This window comes from Poeciliopsis prolifica, unplaced genomic scaffold (genome assembly GCF_027474105.1).
Source record: "Poeciliopsis prolifica strain line A6 unplaced genomic scaffold, Auburn_PproV2 SCAFFOLD175, whole genome shotgun sequence".
Lineage (NCBI taxonomy): Eukaryota > Metazoa > Chordata > Actinopteri > Cyprinodontiformes > Poeciliidae > Poeciliopsis > Poeciliopsis prolifica.
The window spans coordinates 57,246-74,827 of record NW_026562550.1 but is presented as its reverse complement, the minus strand read 5'-3'; the positions used below and the strand labels follow the sequence as shown (position 1 = coordinate 74,827).

The window sequence follows — 17,582 nt, the reverse complement described above, 5'->3', positions numbered from 1 at the left end:
GAAACTCAGCAGCCCCCTTACTGTAGACACTAACCCTGCACCACAAGAAAAACACAAAGCTGAACATTTATACAATTTGTGCTTTATTGAGAAAACGATTGTACAACGTAGTGTTGATTGCAGTAGCAGTAGATCATAAGAGCAGAGCCCATAACTACCATGTATCACACAGAAAACTCCTGGACATGGTGTTTCATGGCATTTCAACAAAGAGGCATGAAATGGCAACAGATAGAGAGAAATACCCTGAAATAACTAAATTCTTTACTTGCTGCACATGTTCCTGGTAAACGGGAGTAAAATTGGACACTGCAGTTGCAGTTTCGTCATTTGGCGATGGCTTGACAGAGACTTCACTGAAGCCATAAAGCAAGAGGCCACAGAACATCTGCACAGCAAAATCTGGAGGAACCCGGAATTAAAACATAAAGCAATCGAGACAAAGAAGCCTGGCAATAAGAGATTCCTATAAATTAGTACATTCCACTGTGTACAACCTGCTCTTAAATGGCTTAAACACACAAGATTATCCATCACCTGAAGATTATTCCTCCCTGATCAAATGTTTATCCCTAGAAACACACCATCGTTTCATTCACATCCATAAACCAACGTTGTGTAATACAGGAGGGCACTGTGCGTTTTCTGAAACTACTTAAAAGTGCAAATCATATTTATTAGATCCAATAAAAACTAAAAAAACCCTTTAACTGTTCCTGGATGTTTTAAAATGATCTGTAAAGGACAATAGTAACAATAGTAAGAGTCTGGTGACTAATAATTTTACCTACAAGGTGCAGTTAAGGTAGATCAGTTTACACACAGGTGTTAATTTATTTTAGTTCTTTATTTCATATGGCTGCTCTGCTTAGTTAATGCTTTTTATATAAATGTATGCATGACACAAAGTGCGTTATGTGCCAGTGTATCGCTTGGTTTGAATGCTGAGAGAAATCAACATTTATAGGTGGAAATGGAGGAATTAGGAATAGTAAATGTTACATCACCTTATTTGTTCATCTATCTTAGAACTTTAAAAAAATTACACAAACATGCAAAGATGTAAAAAAAAACTTTTTAAAAAATGAAGAAACATAAAAGGTAACAACAACCTGTCCAATTCTACTCCAACTAATAGTAAATTATTTCGCTGTTGCAAAGTAAAACATGATTTTGAAAAAAAGCAAAGCCTCTTTACTTTATTCTAGTGATCAGATAAGCAGCTGGATTTCTGTGTATAGGAGCGTCAATCAAAATATATAATCTTTGGTCATCTTGAGGGACGGCATGGCTTCGTTGACGTTCTGGTCCAGGCGCCGATATTCTCCGTTGTTCCGGGAACATAAACCCTCCTTCCAGCGGCGGCTCTGAACCAGCAGGAAGATCTGAACAACGAGACCAGATGGAGAGAAATTACAGAAATGAAAGAGATCAGACTGATGAACATCGATTTGTTCGGTCACCTCAACTATTGTCAGGAGGACAAATAGATGAATCAACCCTGATTTTTACTTGAAATTCGGGGTGAGCAACAAGTTGCATCAACCTTCAGCTTCTATGCTCCAAACTGCAAAACTGATGAAATACTGATTTCCTTTAAACCGAGGCTAAAAACCCAGAACAGAAAAGGATTAGGGTCAATAAAAAAACAAGAACAAAACAGGCAGAAAAAAATGTAGGAAGGAGAAAAGTCAAAAGTTGGTGCTTTATGTTGACAAGATGGCAGCTAAAAACAAAGCTAGCTACCGTTAGCGAGCAGCTTTTGCCCTCCAGCAGGAAGCGGTTCATATTTTCTAAACATGTCATGGACAGTTTCCCCCAGAAAACCTGCTAAGCCAAGTGGTAGCGGCGCTAGCGCAGTCTGCTACATCCCGCCCGTTTTATGCTAATAAATGCTAAAAGTTTCAAAAATCCATAATTTGTAAACAGGATGTGAAAATAGTTCAGTGCTTCAACTATTGAATAATAAAAAATCTGCATAGAAAACCATTTTTAAAACACACAACGCTCAGCCTGGTGGGGGAAAGGAAAGCCTGATGGCTGCCAGGCTGAGAAAACGCCAAAGTTTGAGAGACGAACAAAAACATTGATTCTCCGAACACACCAGTGAAACGGCAGTTACTGTCCATCCAAACTGGACCGATTACCAACACATGTCCAAGCCTCACCTTCCTCTTGTTGTGATAGGTGATGTAGACGACGGCCACCAGGAAGGCCAGGATGACCAGGTGGAAGAAGAAGTGGGAATCCTGTTCCTCTGAGCTGAAAATGTCGGCTTCCTCCAGCACATTAACCGGCTGCTTGGTGTTGATTTGCCCCTTAGTTTTCTTCCCCCCTTCATAGGAAGAAACTATGAAGTCTTCGTCATAATTGTATTCTTCAACAGGTTCGGAGGGGGAAGTTTCTGTTTGCTTCACTGTATTAAGCTGTGGCTCGACGCTTTCTGCTGGGGAGGTGCCCTGGACATCGGGCTCACCTGTTGTCTGGGTCACCTTGATGCTGGCGGTGGGAGCAGGAGAGGTCGTCTTGACTGCATTCTCTTCCGTAGTTTCTTTCATAGTTTCTTTCGTAGTCTTTTCATCTGCAGGTGGAGGCAGCGTGGCCCTAGCGTTTTTCTTGCTCTGTGCTGAAAGACGCGTGGTGGGCTCTACTTGACGGGCGATGGCATCCTTGGCCTCTGCAGTTGTCGGTTTGGGGGCGGCAGCAGTTGTCGGTTTGGGGGCGGCAGAAGTTGTCGGTTTGGGGGCGGCAGCAGTTGTCGATGCGAGCTTTGGACTTGGTGTACTCTGTTCTGTTCTGTTTGTCTGAGCTGCTGCCACAGCCAAGGCAGTCAAATCAGCAGTCTGGAAACCTGATGAAGAGAAATAACAAAAAATATTATATACATGTACATCGATACACAAGTATCTGAAGTGCTGCCAAACTGGTGTTGTGACGTTTCTTGTTTTATCCAGTTTTCTCTCCGTTGTTTTCTTAAAGCAGATATGAGGCACAATGGAGAAACTTTAAACTGCTGCTGTGAAAGTTGTGCTTCTGGATCAGAGTTCAGTCAATATTCGATCAGAATCTGTTGATACTGATCACGAGTCTATCTAGAAATATTGTCATATATTGCAGAAAAATAGAAACTTTCATCGTCTTACTGGCATGTCTGTGATAAAACCTGAATTTATATGAAATTTTAATAAAACATGTTTTTCCTCACAAAGACATGAGGAACAAAAATGCAGAAAATGTCAATTCAAATCAAGAAGTTATTGTGATTCACAAAATTGTCGACATTTTGGCAACGTTTTAATGTATTTATAATATAGATTGCTTTTTCAATTCTGAACTTTAATTTTGTAAAGACCTCTGGACACTGAACTGGAAGATATTTTTAATACCCAAAATGAAACACACCCAAAACAAAGCAGAAACCAAACAGATGAAGACTAAATAAAACTTCCCTTCAACAAATATCAGAATCATTTTAATTTATAATGTGATTAATTGATTATTGTGACAGTGAAAACAAGACATTCTGTCCCAAATTCATCACGTCTAAAAATGAACCGACTGCATTTTTCTACAGTCAGACAGGAAAAACAGACGCGTTATTTATGTAAATAAATCTATTCAGTGCTGCAGAAATATTTATACTGATATTTTTCCTACAACTTCAGCCCACCTGAACGTTCAGACATCACTGAACTAAACCTGATTTTTACATCTTTGATCCATTCAATCAAGCCCAAAATAATTTGAAGAACATGTTTTTAATATTTTGTATCTAATATTAAACAGACATTTCTTTCCAACAAGATCATTTCTTCTTTTTTTTTATTTTAAATCATATTTTTTGGCCAAAGAGTATTTGTCCCAAAGAACATCAATGCCTGTAGTTATTAATCTTATCTTGCCTCCTGTTCAAACAAACCGTTCACACTTACAATTTATTTATTTAATTAGGTTTTTTTTGTTTGTTTTTGCAAAAGCTTGAATTTCCAGCAAACTGCAGCCAGTAACTATAAACCAAATTTGAAGGCGTCTTTAAATTCATGTCAGTGACAACATGAACCAAACAAGTGTTGCCATTATTTCCTGCTCAGAGAAAATGAGGCGCTGCTTCGGACGGGACAGGAGGTGAACACTGACGACTTTAAGTGTGCAGTGAGACGCCCCCGAAAGAAGAAAGGGCCTATTCAAAGTCAGGGGCCTTCTCCAGCATAAATCATCCCTAAACAGGAGCCGCTTGTTTAGTTTTTCTGAGTAAAACATGAAACATTCAGGATATAGAGAGGATAGAAAGTAAATCTGAAAATGTTGCAAAACAAAAATCTGAAACTTAAAATATTGTAAATTGCTCACATGACGGTGCTACGTTTATAAATCAAACCTTTTCATTTTATCAAATATAAAACTGAAATAAAAGCCAAAACTGCATCAGTCACAAAAACAAATGCTGGACGACAAATTATCCTAAAAGTTACAGAGATAAACGATAATATTATGTTTTAAGACCATTTTTTAATAATATTGATAATAATAGAATGGCATAATTATCCAAGAACTCATTCTCATGGACCAATAACCTTTGAACTTAAACATTTAGCTCTGTAACTGGAAGACATTTTAAACATCCAAAATAAATAAACAAACAACAAATAAAATGAATTATAACAAATTATTCTTCAAAACACTGTTAGCAGAGGCCAAAACACCAGACTGAAGACTTTTCATCCAGTTTTTGGTGAAAAGAAAAACAATAAATCATGCAATTGATCATGTGATTAATTTATTTCTGCAGGCCCTTAAACAGAAAACCTTGACGCTTCTCCACTGAGAGAGGGAGGAGCTGCGCCTCGAAGGCGGGGCTACGTCCACCCAGGCGTTTTGCTCAGCTGAGTGGTTGGCATGGAGATTAAAGGATTGTCAAACATGCATGAATAATGAAGACAAGACTCCAGGTATGAGGGAATAACATTGGGACATGAAGTAAAACTATGCTGACCTTTAAATAGCTGAAATTACAGAAACTTTTCAGAGGAAGACAAAATTATAATGCTTTAATAATAATAATAATAATGCTCTTGTGGCTTTAGAAACCCACATATGCATGAAAACCAGGAAGTAAAGGGATGACTGACTAGAACAAATAGAAGGAGCTGTAACTGAATTATCAAACATCTTTTCAACAATATTAATTTTATTACTAGCAGTAAAGATGTTTTCTTCATTTAATATTGTGTGGAATATTGCAACATTTCAAAACAAAGTTTTTATGTTTACTTGAATAACTTTTTTGTTCATTTTGTCCTTTTAACAGTTTGTTAAAGTAACACTTCCTGTTTTTACACAAGCTTTGTTGTTCTAATGTTATTTTCTATTTTTTGATCATGTTTGTAGCTCCAGATACTAAAACACTCAGCCAGCAGTTTCCATTCAAACATACACTATATACACATTACCATATTAGCCTGATGATGATGATGATGAAGACTGGTTTGTTCTGTCTCCATAAATTTGTTTTTCTAATTATTTGTGAACATTATGTCATTTAGTTCTTAAAATACGTACATTTGTACGAGATATCAGTTTTACTTAATTTCGTAGTTAGTTAACTGTAAAGAGTTAAATCAGACGTTTTGATCAGATGGTGCTACTTTCACAGGAGGAAAGTTACATTTTGTGGTACTTCTGGGTCAAGCAGAACATCTCGCCCGGATATTTCCGGTTAGCTAAGGTCTTTATCTAACCGACCTATTATTACATGGCATATCAGTCACTGAAAAACAACAATAACATCATGAGTTTTGCCTTTTCAAACCCGGATTAGCCAGTGGTTGCTAACGTCACATGCTAATTAGCCACAGCAGCTAGCCAGCTAGCCTCCTGGGATCCCCACAGGAAACCCGGCCGGACCGTACCTTGCGTGATGCTCGCCGGAGCTGAAAGGCAGACGTTACACCACAGCTGGAGGAAAACAAACAAATACAAGACGTAAATATTTCTCCAGCTTTGCGTCGAGTTGCTGTGCGCCGCCATGTTGAGCGAATGAAGGGGGGCGGGCTTCACGGTGGCCTGATATACCCAGTGGGAGGGGCGGCGTTTCTCTGCGCATGGCTGCGCATCATTCTTTAGCCGGGGAGCAGAGCTGCGCCGCGGTGGGTGGAGTTTGTAGGAAAATCAACAGGAAGCAAGATTCACGACTTGCTTCCCATATTACAAATGGATTTTAGTTAAAGTGTAACATAATTCCCAGCGACCAAGAAACGCTACATTTACCTCCCAATCTAGAGGATTCCTCCCTCACTAGTCCTATCCAGGCTACTTGCCGACTGATGTTATGAGGCTCTCCCTCTTTTTGTTTGAATTCTTTATTCTACCTTAATCTGACATTTCTTCAATTAGTTTCATTGTCACCAAAGATCAGAAAACCTACTTTCACCTAAGGAGCCATTTATCCTAAATAGGGGAAGCTATGAGTAACTGCATCACCAGTCAGAGCAGTGGTGATGCAATATGAGTCTTATTATGGATCTAACTTAGAAGTTAGACATTTTCCCTCCATCTACACACAGAGGGCTCCTCATCAAACCTCCTGCTACATTAAAGCAGGAAGTGAATCCATAAAATCCTGCAGAATGTCTGAAAAAAACCTGGCAGTCAACTCAGCCCTGCAGGAACTTAAAGAAAATCCTGTTTGCAGACACTCCCAGATGACCTTTGCTCCCTCCACCAGGTTGAAGCCGATTCAGCAACAGGAATGCTTTGTTATATTAACATGGATTGTTCTGGGTTTTGTTTGCACAAACTGTTTACATTTCATCTCATGGAGAGAATTCTTTCCTTAACTGTGACACCGTATGAAACTTTCAGAAATGCATTAGCAGAAAGTTGTACATAAAGTGGAATAATGAAAAATAGTTTTAGGGTTTTACATTATTTGTAGGCAGATTCCAACCTTTGAAAAAAAGAATTGTGAATTATATGAATTTTTGAATAAAACATGTTTGATTTTATCCAGCTGGTAGAAATCCATAAATCTTACTCGAGTAAGAGCAGAGATACTTCGTTATGAAATTACTCAAAAATTACAGGGTAGTAAAAAAACTCTTAAAAGTAAAAAAAAAAAAAAAAAAAGTTAGCCAAGCAAAAGTAACTAGTAACTACTCAGCTTTAGCGTTGTGACAAAAAAGTCGAAGGTTCTTCATTTGTGCCAAGATTATCAAATTAGAAACAAAGAGACAAAAGAAATTGGTTCAAGATGTTCTTTATTTAGACCAGGAAATGACAAAACTGTCAAGTACAATAACCATCAATCCAATAATCCGTTGTGGAAGACAAACCATTCGTTGGACTATCTCTAATCCTTTCATTTCATCCTCCATCCAGAAGCACAAACTCTTCATCAGTTATGTGCTTGACAGTTTACCTGCGAGGGCTGACGCGTCTTTGCCTTCTTAAGACTTTGAGTGGATCTAAAACTAGGCAACACCCTCAATAAAATAGTATTCTCTGTTGCTATATGTAACCAAAAAATCACCAGAAGCACAGACACAAAAGACAGGTGAGACAAAAACACAGAATAATGTGCGTGGGACGTAGTGTCGCTCAGAGATAACCCCTCGCGCCGTTTAATTCACCAAAGACAGACAGGAACTCTCAGTGCGGAAATGTTTGAAGGAAACGTTCCATGACCACCATGTCGTCTGAGTGAGAAGTGCTTTGTACAGCTCTGTAACAGCGCCACCTGGAGCAGTAACAACAGAATTACATGCTAATTGTGTTGTGGGGCTTTTCCCTTTTTCATTTGATTAGAAGTAACAAAAGCATGAAACAGACTTGATGAAGCTTTGTTCTAAACTGGGCTTTTGAACATAAATATGGTCCTTTAAAACTGGATTTGTTTCACCTTCACTGACTTCCACCTGTAACATTTCAAGGGGAGGCAAGGGGCTGGACTACTCAGAGGGTTTAAGATATTTTGGGTGAGGAATAAGTGTGTGAGGAAAAGAGGAAGGCTGAAGTCTTTCCCATCTACGCCTGGAACTCCAGCCCCATGCCGAGCTTGTGGCCGCCCGTGTTGATGTTTTTACCATCCAGGAGCAGAAAGCGTCAGCTTCACACCTGCAGAAACACATTTCAACATCAGTTTTCACTGCACCGCAGGAATATCCTCCAGAAACGTCAAATATCCAGATGGAAAAACAGGAAATAAAAGGTTCAGGCATCTGAACGTTTCAATATTATTACTAAGCAGAAATCAGTAGTAAATATTAAAATACTCCATATTTCTCAACAAGACTGATATACATGTAACAATAATAAAATTATGGATTGTTTGGATAAAAGTAAAAACTAAGTTTCACATGGCTAAATCTCCAAACATTTATTGATTTAATGTTTATAAATAGAAAAGAGCAAATTCTAAAAATGCAATGTGATCTATGGATCATCATCTTACTTTAATAGTTAGAAACTATCAGAAATGAAATCTAAAAATTTTCAGTTCAGCTGGTGCAGAGCAGCAGTTTGGCTTTTACTGCTGCTGTGATGATGATATGTGCAGAATATGGACACTTTAAACATAAATGACAAAATATTAGACTGTGACTGACCACAATAAAACAAAATCTACACTTTTATATCAGGAATGATGACAAATGGTAAAGTGGTAATTGTTGAAAATTGATGAAATAATAATTTTTTGGGTAAAAATTAAAGATTTTTGTAGCAGAAACATTAAACTAATGTGTGATGCGTTTTGGTAACAACGGAGCGAGCCACTCTGACTCTCCCTAAATATTCACCAACACCGAAAAGATGGACGGCGTTTATGACGGAGACAAAACAACGTACTGCAGCGATACTTGGAAAACGAGAATAGCAAGCTAATGCTAACTGGTAAGGAATCTGATGATACTGCAGCATAATAATGCTGGTCAGAATTGGAGCATTTCTCACATTTGTCTGCTAAATAATTAGATAAACAGGAACTTATTTTTCCCCAGTGTCTGAGCCAAATAGAACACTGAGTTAGTATTTTGACTTCCCTTCTGCCCACTACATGCATAACTTTACCACTAAGTGGCATGTCAGGGCAAAACTAAATAATTTTGGGAGAACTATCAATGTTTCCCCAGCTGCATTACTGTAGTGAAGTTAAACCCTCAGGAGTAAATAACTGTTAGACTTTCAGCTGCTTCCATTCACTGTTGCTACATTTTACTGTATAAAGCTCTCTAATTAAGGAATCAGGTAATAAGCCAGCGTAATATGCTGGTCAGAATTGGAACATTTCTCAGGCATGTTTCTGCTAAATAATTAGATAAATTCAGTGTTTCTTTCCCTTTAACTTTTTCACATTTCTGGACTAAGAACCTAGAAATGAATTTGACCAATAAACAGAATCGATAAGGAAAATGTGTAAGAAAAGAAGATAAATAAACCCTTTAAATTACCTGCAGACTGAACTCACCTGGCTTAATATTCTGAGTGTAGCCCAGTCCAATAAGGCTGGAGTTGTTCACCTTCGCCTGTCAAGAGAAACACAGTTCAAATGTTCAGAAATCAAACACTAAAAAAACAGACCCAGAGTTAAAGGAATAAAACATATTGAACAAATGTAAATGTTTAGAAACTCATTTTTAGTCATAATTTAATTCAACAATAAAGTGCCAAGAATGTTTCAAATCTGTGTTGCAGAGTTGGGCTGAGAGTCAAAATGTTCGACTGAAGGTGAGTCACTTCAAATAGAAATGGGCCTAAATAACGACACAAACAACCAGCCGCACTAATTGGCTCTGGTGCAAGTGGGACTTAGGACTAATGTGATAGACGGGACTGAATTAGCAGAGATCGGTCTGTGGTTCGCAGACTTCCTGTTTGGGGTTGCGATCGTCTGTGCCGACCTGCAGCTCTTTTCCCAGGCAGGAACACGTCCGAGGTTAAACAACATGGCCGCTTTCATGATGATTCAAAACAACATGACCTGAGGTTTTAAGGAAGTGGTGTCCAAAGTGCGGTCCAGGGGCCATTTACGGCCCTCTGGAGAAAATGTTTGTTTTAAAGGCGTTTCTGTTGTGACCACTTCCTGAAGGCAGAGTGTTAGAGTAGGAGCTTCTTAAAGAGACAGAAACCCTTTTAAGTCATGTTTAGCATTTATATAACAACTGAAGGTCAAATAATTACTGGATTGTGTTATAAAATGACACAAAGTGGCTGGAAACTGAATATTTTCTGACCCTGACTTTTCTACGTAATGACTTCGACACCTCTGGTTTACGGTAAAATAATTTCTATAAATGCAAATTGAAAGTAGGTTATTATTATTTCACTATTATCATTAGATTTTTAAGGTTTTTTTATATAACAGTTTATGGAGAATTTAAATGTTGAACATTGGAAGATAATTGATGTTATTAACAATTGTCATTATTATTATTATGACTTTTTTAACATCTTGTCATGACAGCCAGTTTGTAATGATTTTGTTTATATAATTTATTTGTTGGTTCTTTAGCAAAGTATCTTTAACAGGCATACACATTTGTCATAATAAATATAGCAATTATGTAATAATATTTCATTTGCGATTAATAAAGTATTTTTGAATTTGAATACCTTAACTTGGTTTTAACCACAAATTTCTAATAATTGAGATAAGGGGAAGGAATAAATAAGTGTTTCCCACTACAGAGAAGCAGTGCCAAGCTGGTTACTTACAAAGCTGGTTATTTGAAATAAATAAATACATGAAACTCACGGAGAAAGATGCATCAGAATCGATCTGATATTTGGCGGCGATGCCAAAGCGGGTGTTGCTGTTTCCTGCAGTCCAGGCCAAGTTGACGGCCGTCTCCAGCTTGTCGTTCACCTTCTGGTAGATCGACCCGCCAAACTCGGTGCCATCGTTGCTGTAAAGAACCAGCAGGTTACTTTAAATCCTACAAGCTACTAACGTTTGTCTGACCTCACATAAAGACTTCAGAGAGGATTTAAACAGCAGGAACCCTCACGCTCACCATCGCCTCATCTGACTTTTATAATAAATTACCTGGCCATAAAAAATCCAGCTTACAGAAAACTAAAAGATTCAACTTATAGAAACGTATTAGGTAGAAAAATGAAGTATTATTTGATAGAATACACAGTTTAAAAACAAAAAACTCACAACTGTCCCAGAAAATTGTATATTGTTCTTCTTTTATCATTCAGTTTTTGGTGGATAGATAGAAAAGAGAAAAACGTTAAATCAAGCAAATGGAGATTATTGAGTCCCTTTTAATTGATTGATTGATTGAAGGTCTTTAAACAGAAAACCTTTAAACTTCTGCTCTACTTATGATCAGTTTGTGTTTTACGTTGCCTTTATTTATTTTGTTTTACTGAACCGAAACACCAAATTCTGCACCACATCCACATTACGTTTGTCATAGTCAAGCTAGCATAACTGAGCTACTTCCCTCTCACTTGCTTTTTTTTTAAATAAAACTTTTTCCTGATCTTGTCATCTACCTGTCATAGTGTTGACCATTAGTAGCAAAGCACTGCGTCCATTTTATTTTACATGTCACGAGTACATTGAAGATGTAGCTCGCCATGTTGATAACTTGACAACATTAGCTAGCAGTTTGGGTGGGATCTTGTGGATCCAACGTCATGACGCAACATGTTTACGTTGTTGTATTTCTATGACTTTGTGCAGTGTTTATGGGACTGTCGATGCATGTTTTATGATATGTGCAAAAAATAATTTTGTATTAATGTTTTTTGGCTTTTACAAACTAAAGCAATAAAAGCTGTTGAGTGTTTATGGTTCTTACACATTCGTATGGAGCTGGAACTCATCGGTCTTGTATCCCACAGCAAAGTTGCTCTGAGTGACCTTGTTCCGGCCGGCCTCGAAGGTGGTCTGGTACCCAGCGAGCCAGCCCTCGAACCCCACCACTGCGGTGCCGTGAATGGCCGTGCCGTTGATGTCGTAGTTGATGTCGCAGCCCAGGTTGACGTGGTCGCACTTGTAGGCCGTCTTGAGCTTCCCGCCTTTCTTGCTGGCAGCGCATTTGATGAGGAAAAAAAACAATCGTTGTTGTGAATATCAGGGGATAGAGTAAAAAATATAAAAAATATACTCCAGTAAGAATAACACAACTATATTTTTACTCAAGTAAAAATAACCATCCAGGAAATTAATGAAGTAAAAAATAAAATATTCCTAAAAGTAAATTTTGTCCAGAAACTACTCCAGTAAATGCATCTGTAATTGTAGGTACTACTGAACTCTAGTCATTATAGGTAAGAATCAAGAGCTAAAAGTTGATTTTTTAATAACTATGCTGCCAAAGAGTGCCAGGATAAAGCTGCTGTCATTACCCAGTGTTTGGAGAGAAGGAGGAATCAAAAGTAAGCTTGAGCCCTTTAATTAACTGTGGGGAAAAAAAAGAGGGAATCATGTTAAAATGGAGCACAGGATTCGTTTCCAACACAAAAACAACTTTTCTAACTGCTTGTGAAGAATTTATAGATGCATATTGAATATTTTCCCAACAGTGTCGCTCAGATCTTTGCTTTTTGAAGAACATTTGTAATTTTCCCCTTGCGATCACCTGGTCCTCCACGGTGATCTCGGTCCCCAGGGTGTTGTCGGTGTTCCACTTCTCTGTGAAGGTCAGGCCGCGCTCCGCCCACTTGTATTTGGTCTCCAACGAGCCGGCAACTTTGCTGGTCTCCGTGTTGCCGCAGCATGTGCTGGTGAACTCCTGAAGGCAAAAGACGTCACTCAGTCACACAGAACGGCAACCAGGTGACTAAAAGCACACGGTACGGTCAGACAGGAGGGGAAATTGACGGTTTGACAATACAAACGTCCAAAAATAACCATAAATTAGTAAATAAATATATATAATCTATTATTAAAAGTGACAGTCAATTAGAAACCAAAACTGCAACATTCAGTCACTGCGGTGACTTTCACTGCAGTGATTGAAAAACCTGTTCCCCTCCTAGCCAAAATAACTTCTGCATTCTGGACCAGTCAGCAGTGAAAACTTACCAGTCCATTATCAGACTTTGTCTTCAAGTCCAGTTTAATGAGGCCGAAGCCTGAAACAAAAATTAACAAATCATCAGAGCAGGGTCTCAAATGAACAATGAGGTTCATATTTTAGATGAAAATTTGTTTTTTTATAAAGACTCAAACACAAACTAACTCAGTTTTATATTAAAATATTTGCAGAGGGTTATTTTATGGAGGAGAGAAGTCGATTAAGAATTAAATAAAAAATATACGCAGTTTGTTGATGCATTTGTAAAGAATTAGTTTCTGATAACTGAGCTTTTATTTTTCAGTACCTGAGAAAAACTCTCCAGTTTACACTGTGGGTCACACATCGCTCTAACCATGGAAACACTTTTTTTAAAAATCGGTTGAACTGCCACAAACCATCACTGATTCCTCTGGTTTCTCCCAAACACAACAGCAGATGAACAACGCTCAGTCAGAAACAAAAATGTTATGCTAGTTAGCATAGCCACCAATATGGAGATAGAAGGTGTTTCTGTCACAGTAAGTTGCTTCTCTGCCATTCAGACATTTAGCAGAGCTAAAGATGATTGACAGCACGACATCCCGCCTCCTCGCTCTGATTGGCTTTTAAATGCACTTTCAACTTCTTTGAAACAACATATGGCGTTTATTTCCATCAAAAATATGGACAACACTAAAAATCTGTCACAACTTAGATGAAAATGACAGTTTACTTAATCAGATGTAATAAGTTCAAAAATAATTTGATCAAACTTTCAGTTGTCACACCAGAGATTTGACAAACAAAAGATGCCCACTGCTAAAATAATAGGAGCCTCTAAACCAGTGGAGCCCAAAGACTAAACCAGTGGAGCCCAAAGACTAAACCAGTGGAGCCCAAAGACTAAACCAGTGGAGCCCAAAGACTAAACCAGTGGAGCCCAAAGTCTAAACCAGTGGAGCCCAAAGACTAAACCAGTGGAGCCCAAAGTCTAAACCAGTGGAGCCCAAAGACTAAACCAGTGGAGCCCAAAGTCTAAACCAGTGGAGCCCAAAGACTAAACCAGTGGAGCCCAAAGTCTAAACCAGTGGAGCCCAAAGACTAAACCAGTGGAGCCCAAAGTCTAAACCAGTGGAGCCCAAAGACTAAACCAGTGGAGCCCAAAGTCTAAACCAGTGGAGCCCAAAGTCTAAACCAGTGGAGCCCAAAGACTAAACCAGTGGAGCCCAAAGTCTAAACCAGTGGAGCCCAAAGACTAAACCAGTGGAGCCCAAAGTCTAAACCAGTGGAGCCCAAAGACTAAACCAGTGGAGCCCAAAGTCTAAACCAGTGGAGCCCAAAGACTAAACCAGTGGAGCCCAAAGACTAAACCAGTGGAGCCCAAAGTCTAAACCAGTGGAGCCCAAAGACTAAACCAGTGGAGCCCAAAGTCTAAACCAGTGGAACTGAGTCCTGGCGGCCGGCATCCTGCATGTTTTAGTTTCTCTCTGGTTTAGGCCTCTGATGACGGCTCAGTAGAGGCCCAGGAAGAAAACCGACAAGCTGAAAAGGTTGATACTGACACCAGGGAGGGAACTAAAACATGCAGGATGCCAGGCCTCCTGGGCCCACTATGGGTCTAAAAGTTACCAAACAAAATTAATTACACATTTTGGCTCCAAATTAACCTAAATATGTCCTGATTGCCTAAATACAACTGAATTGATAGATTTAAATTCAACATGAATGGCTACAATTTTAAAGACCAATTGTTCTTAATTAAATAGGTTGTCTGCTTACCGTATCCCTTTGTAAAAACATCCCTGGCTGATTTTCCAAGGTCAGTGTAGATGGGAGGTACAGCCATTGTCTGAAAACAACACATAAAACTAGTTTCTTTGTGATCATGCTCTTCATTACACCTGTGAGAAACATAAATCTGAAACGAAGTACCAAGTTTTAAAACCCAGACGCCATGTTAGCTGAAGGTCACCTAAACAGCAAGCACCAGCCTGCTAGCGTTTGGACTTTTAAATAATTTCCAGACGATATGAAGGCTTACAGTGACCGTAAAGGTAAATCTACTGTCCGGTTAACGCAGCAGTGTCCAAAGCGCGGTTCGGGGGCCATTTGTGGCCCCTGAATGCAGTTCAATAATCTGATTCTTGGGGAAATGGAACCATTTCCACCATAAAGGTTTCTTTATTTTGTTGCTTTTATTTTACACAGAAACACACTTTGGAACATCCCCCATTATATTAGGAAAAACACAGAAAAGGCTTTAAAAGAAATTTTCTTATTTTTGTTGCTAGAAGTGAAATAAAAACCAACAAATAGAAAATAATTGTTGCAAAAAGTTAAGTCACTGAATATTAAGGCAAACCTCATTAATGCATTTTTTAAATTAAAATATTACTTATTTAATTTACTTAAGTGCAGGTAAAGGATATAAAACTCAAAATAATAATTTTTTGAGTTTTAAATTGGGGAAAAAGCAAATTTTGGCACCAAAGGACTTTGGTGTGAAAGGTTTGGACTCCTCTGGTTTGACCAGAGGAAACCTAATCTGGACTTCCGGCTGGAAACATGACTTCCAGCCGGAGAACAAAGCCGTCTCTTTGGAAACTCTCTGCTATCGCGTCTGTGAGCGACTCTTTGTCCTTTCACCAACGCTCAGTTCTGCAAGACGTTTCATAAGCATGAGACACAGGAACCATTTTTAAATGGAGCAACAGCCAGTAAAGCACTAGGGTCTGTTGAGAACAAGCAAAGTTTATTGACAGAAGATAAGAAAGTAAATTTGAACAAATGTTGAATAAAAAGGTAAACTAGTTTTCCATTCCAGGTTGGTTTTATTATGGAAAGCAGTCAACCTATAAACACTTTTTGAACATTTTTATTGGCAATTATTTGTGAATCAGAACAATAATGGAAAAAAATGTAAGTAATTTTTAAGATTCAGCATTTATATAATGACTTATGTGCCCATTTTACATAAACTTCACAAAATTTAGGTGCAGTTTCTGTATGTTTATCACAATAAACATTTCAGAATTCAACAATAAGACTTGGTATTCCATGAAGCTCAATTAGTGAGAAATAAAACTGTTTAGTGGCAGTAAATTGCAGCAGGAAGATGTTAATCACACACAGCTCTTAATATATATGTACTGTATAACTGTATAACTACAGTACTTTTCAAGTTTGGAGCAAATATATTTTAGTTTAATCAAAATATAACTATAACTCCTACAAGAACCCTTCAAATAGGATGAAATGTTAGAAAGCAAGGACCGCTGGGTCACAGGTTAATGTGTGGGATGTGAGAGTATTATGGTAAATATGAGTTAAATGTTTATACATAATATGACAGAAGTCTATTCATAAACTTTACCAACCACTTTAGCTTCTGTATCTTTATAATTTAGCATTGCTTCTTATTTTAACTTTAGGATAACAGAACTTAAAGCTCATTGAGAGACTTACTCTCACATAAAAAGCCAGTATGTCCTGAAAGCCCAGTAAGGAGCGCCGGACGGGGACAAAAAGGTTATCACGCAAACATCCTCATGCCCTCGGCGGCTAACTGGTTAGCATTAGCCCACAGTCAAGGTGGTTAGATGGTAATAGGGACTCTGGCTGGAAAGTTAAAATCCGAAGTGTGAAACAGAGAGCACAGTGATCACCAAGAGGGTCAATTAGTGAAGGAGCTCAACTTTTTAAATTACAAACAATCCGCACAGCTTCAGATAAGTTCTCCATTCAAATGACCGCATCACAAGCTAGCAGCAGATAGCAGCTACAGAACAGCGACGGGCCTGTCGACTTCTAATGTTTCCCACGTCAGTTTTATATTGACATAAATACATGAGGAGCCAGACACGGCCCTCCAGTTCTTGGTGAGACTCGACCCACTCATGTGAAATACACAGGAACCTCGCTGGGTTTCGTTTCACAGGGAGATACAGAACATACCTCTGTGTGTTCCAGTCCAAGCCGAGAAAGAGCCTGTCAGCCGCACAATAGGAGGAGAAAGGAAGGAGGCGCAGCGACGTCGCGTACTACGTCAGAGTCTGTCATCTTCAAAGATGGAAAATCCGGTTAACAACAAGATGTTTCACGCCGCATTTTAAACTGACATCTGGCGGAGAAGAAGATTTCATTTTAACCCGAATGACATTCATCTCAGACATCTATGGGCGGGCAGAATTAAAGTCTCAATTTATTTATTTATTAAAAATAATATATATATATATATATATATATATATATATATATATATATATATATATATATATATATATATATATATATATATATTATATATATATAATATATATATATATATATATATATATATAAATTCCCTTCTCACCCACCGCGGGTGGTTCTTATCCTCTGAGCTCTGGTCCTCTACCAGAGGCCTGGGAGCTTGAGGGTCCTGCGCAGTATCTTGGCTGTGCCAAGGACTGCACATTTCTGGACTGAGATGTGTATATATATATATATATATATATATATATATATATATATATATATATATATATATATATATATATATATATATATATATATATATATATATATATA

General features: G+C 38.2%; 1 protein-coding gene and 1 pseudogene across 1 annotated transcript; both read right to left on the bottom strand.

The window, feature by feature from the left end:
- Window positions 1-1,151: 1,151 nt before the first annotated feature.
- Window positions 1,152-6,050, bottom strand: LOC129356488 (keratinocyte-associated transmembrane protein 2-like). The gene is made up of 3 exons (XM_055026085.1): window positions 5,910-6,050; window positions 2,169-2,851; window positions 1,152-1,385 (listed from the first exon to the last, which is right to left on the bottom strand). Exons 1-3 carry the CDS (start codon window positions 6,025-6,027, stop codon window positions 1,251-1,253), a joined length of 936 nt encoding a protein of 311 aa, XP_054882060.1. The 5' UTR covers window positions 6,028-6,050; the 3' UTR covers window positions 1,152-1,250.
- Window positions 6,051-7,239: 1,189 nt separating this feature from the next.
- LOC129356491 (voltage-dependent anion-selective channel protein 1-like) lies at window positions 7,240-17,068 on the bottom strand (annotated as a pseudogene).
- Window positions 17,069-17,582: the final 514 nt, after the last annotated feature.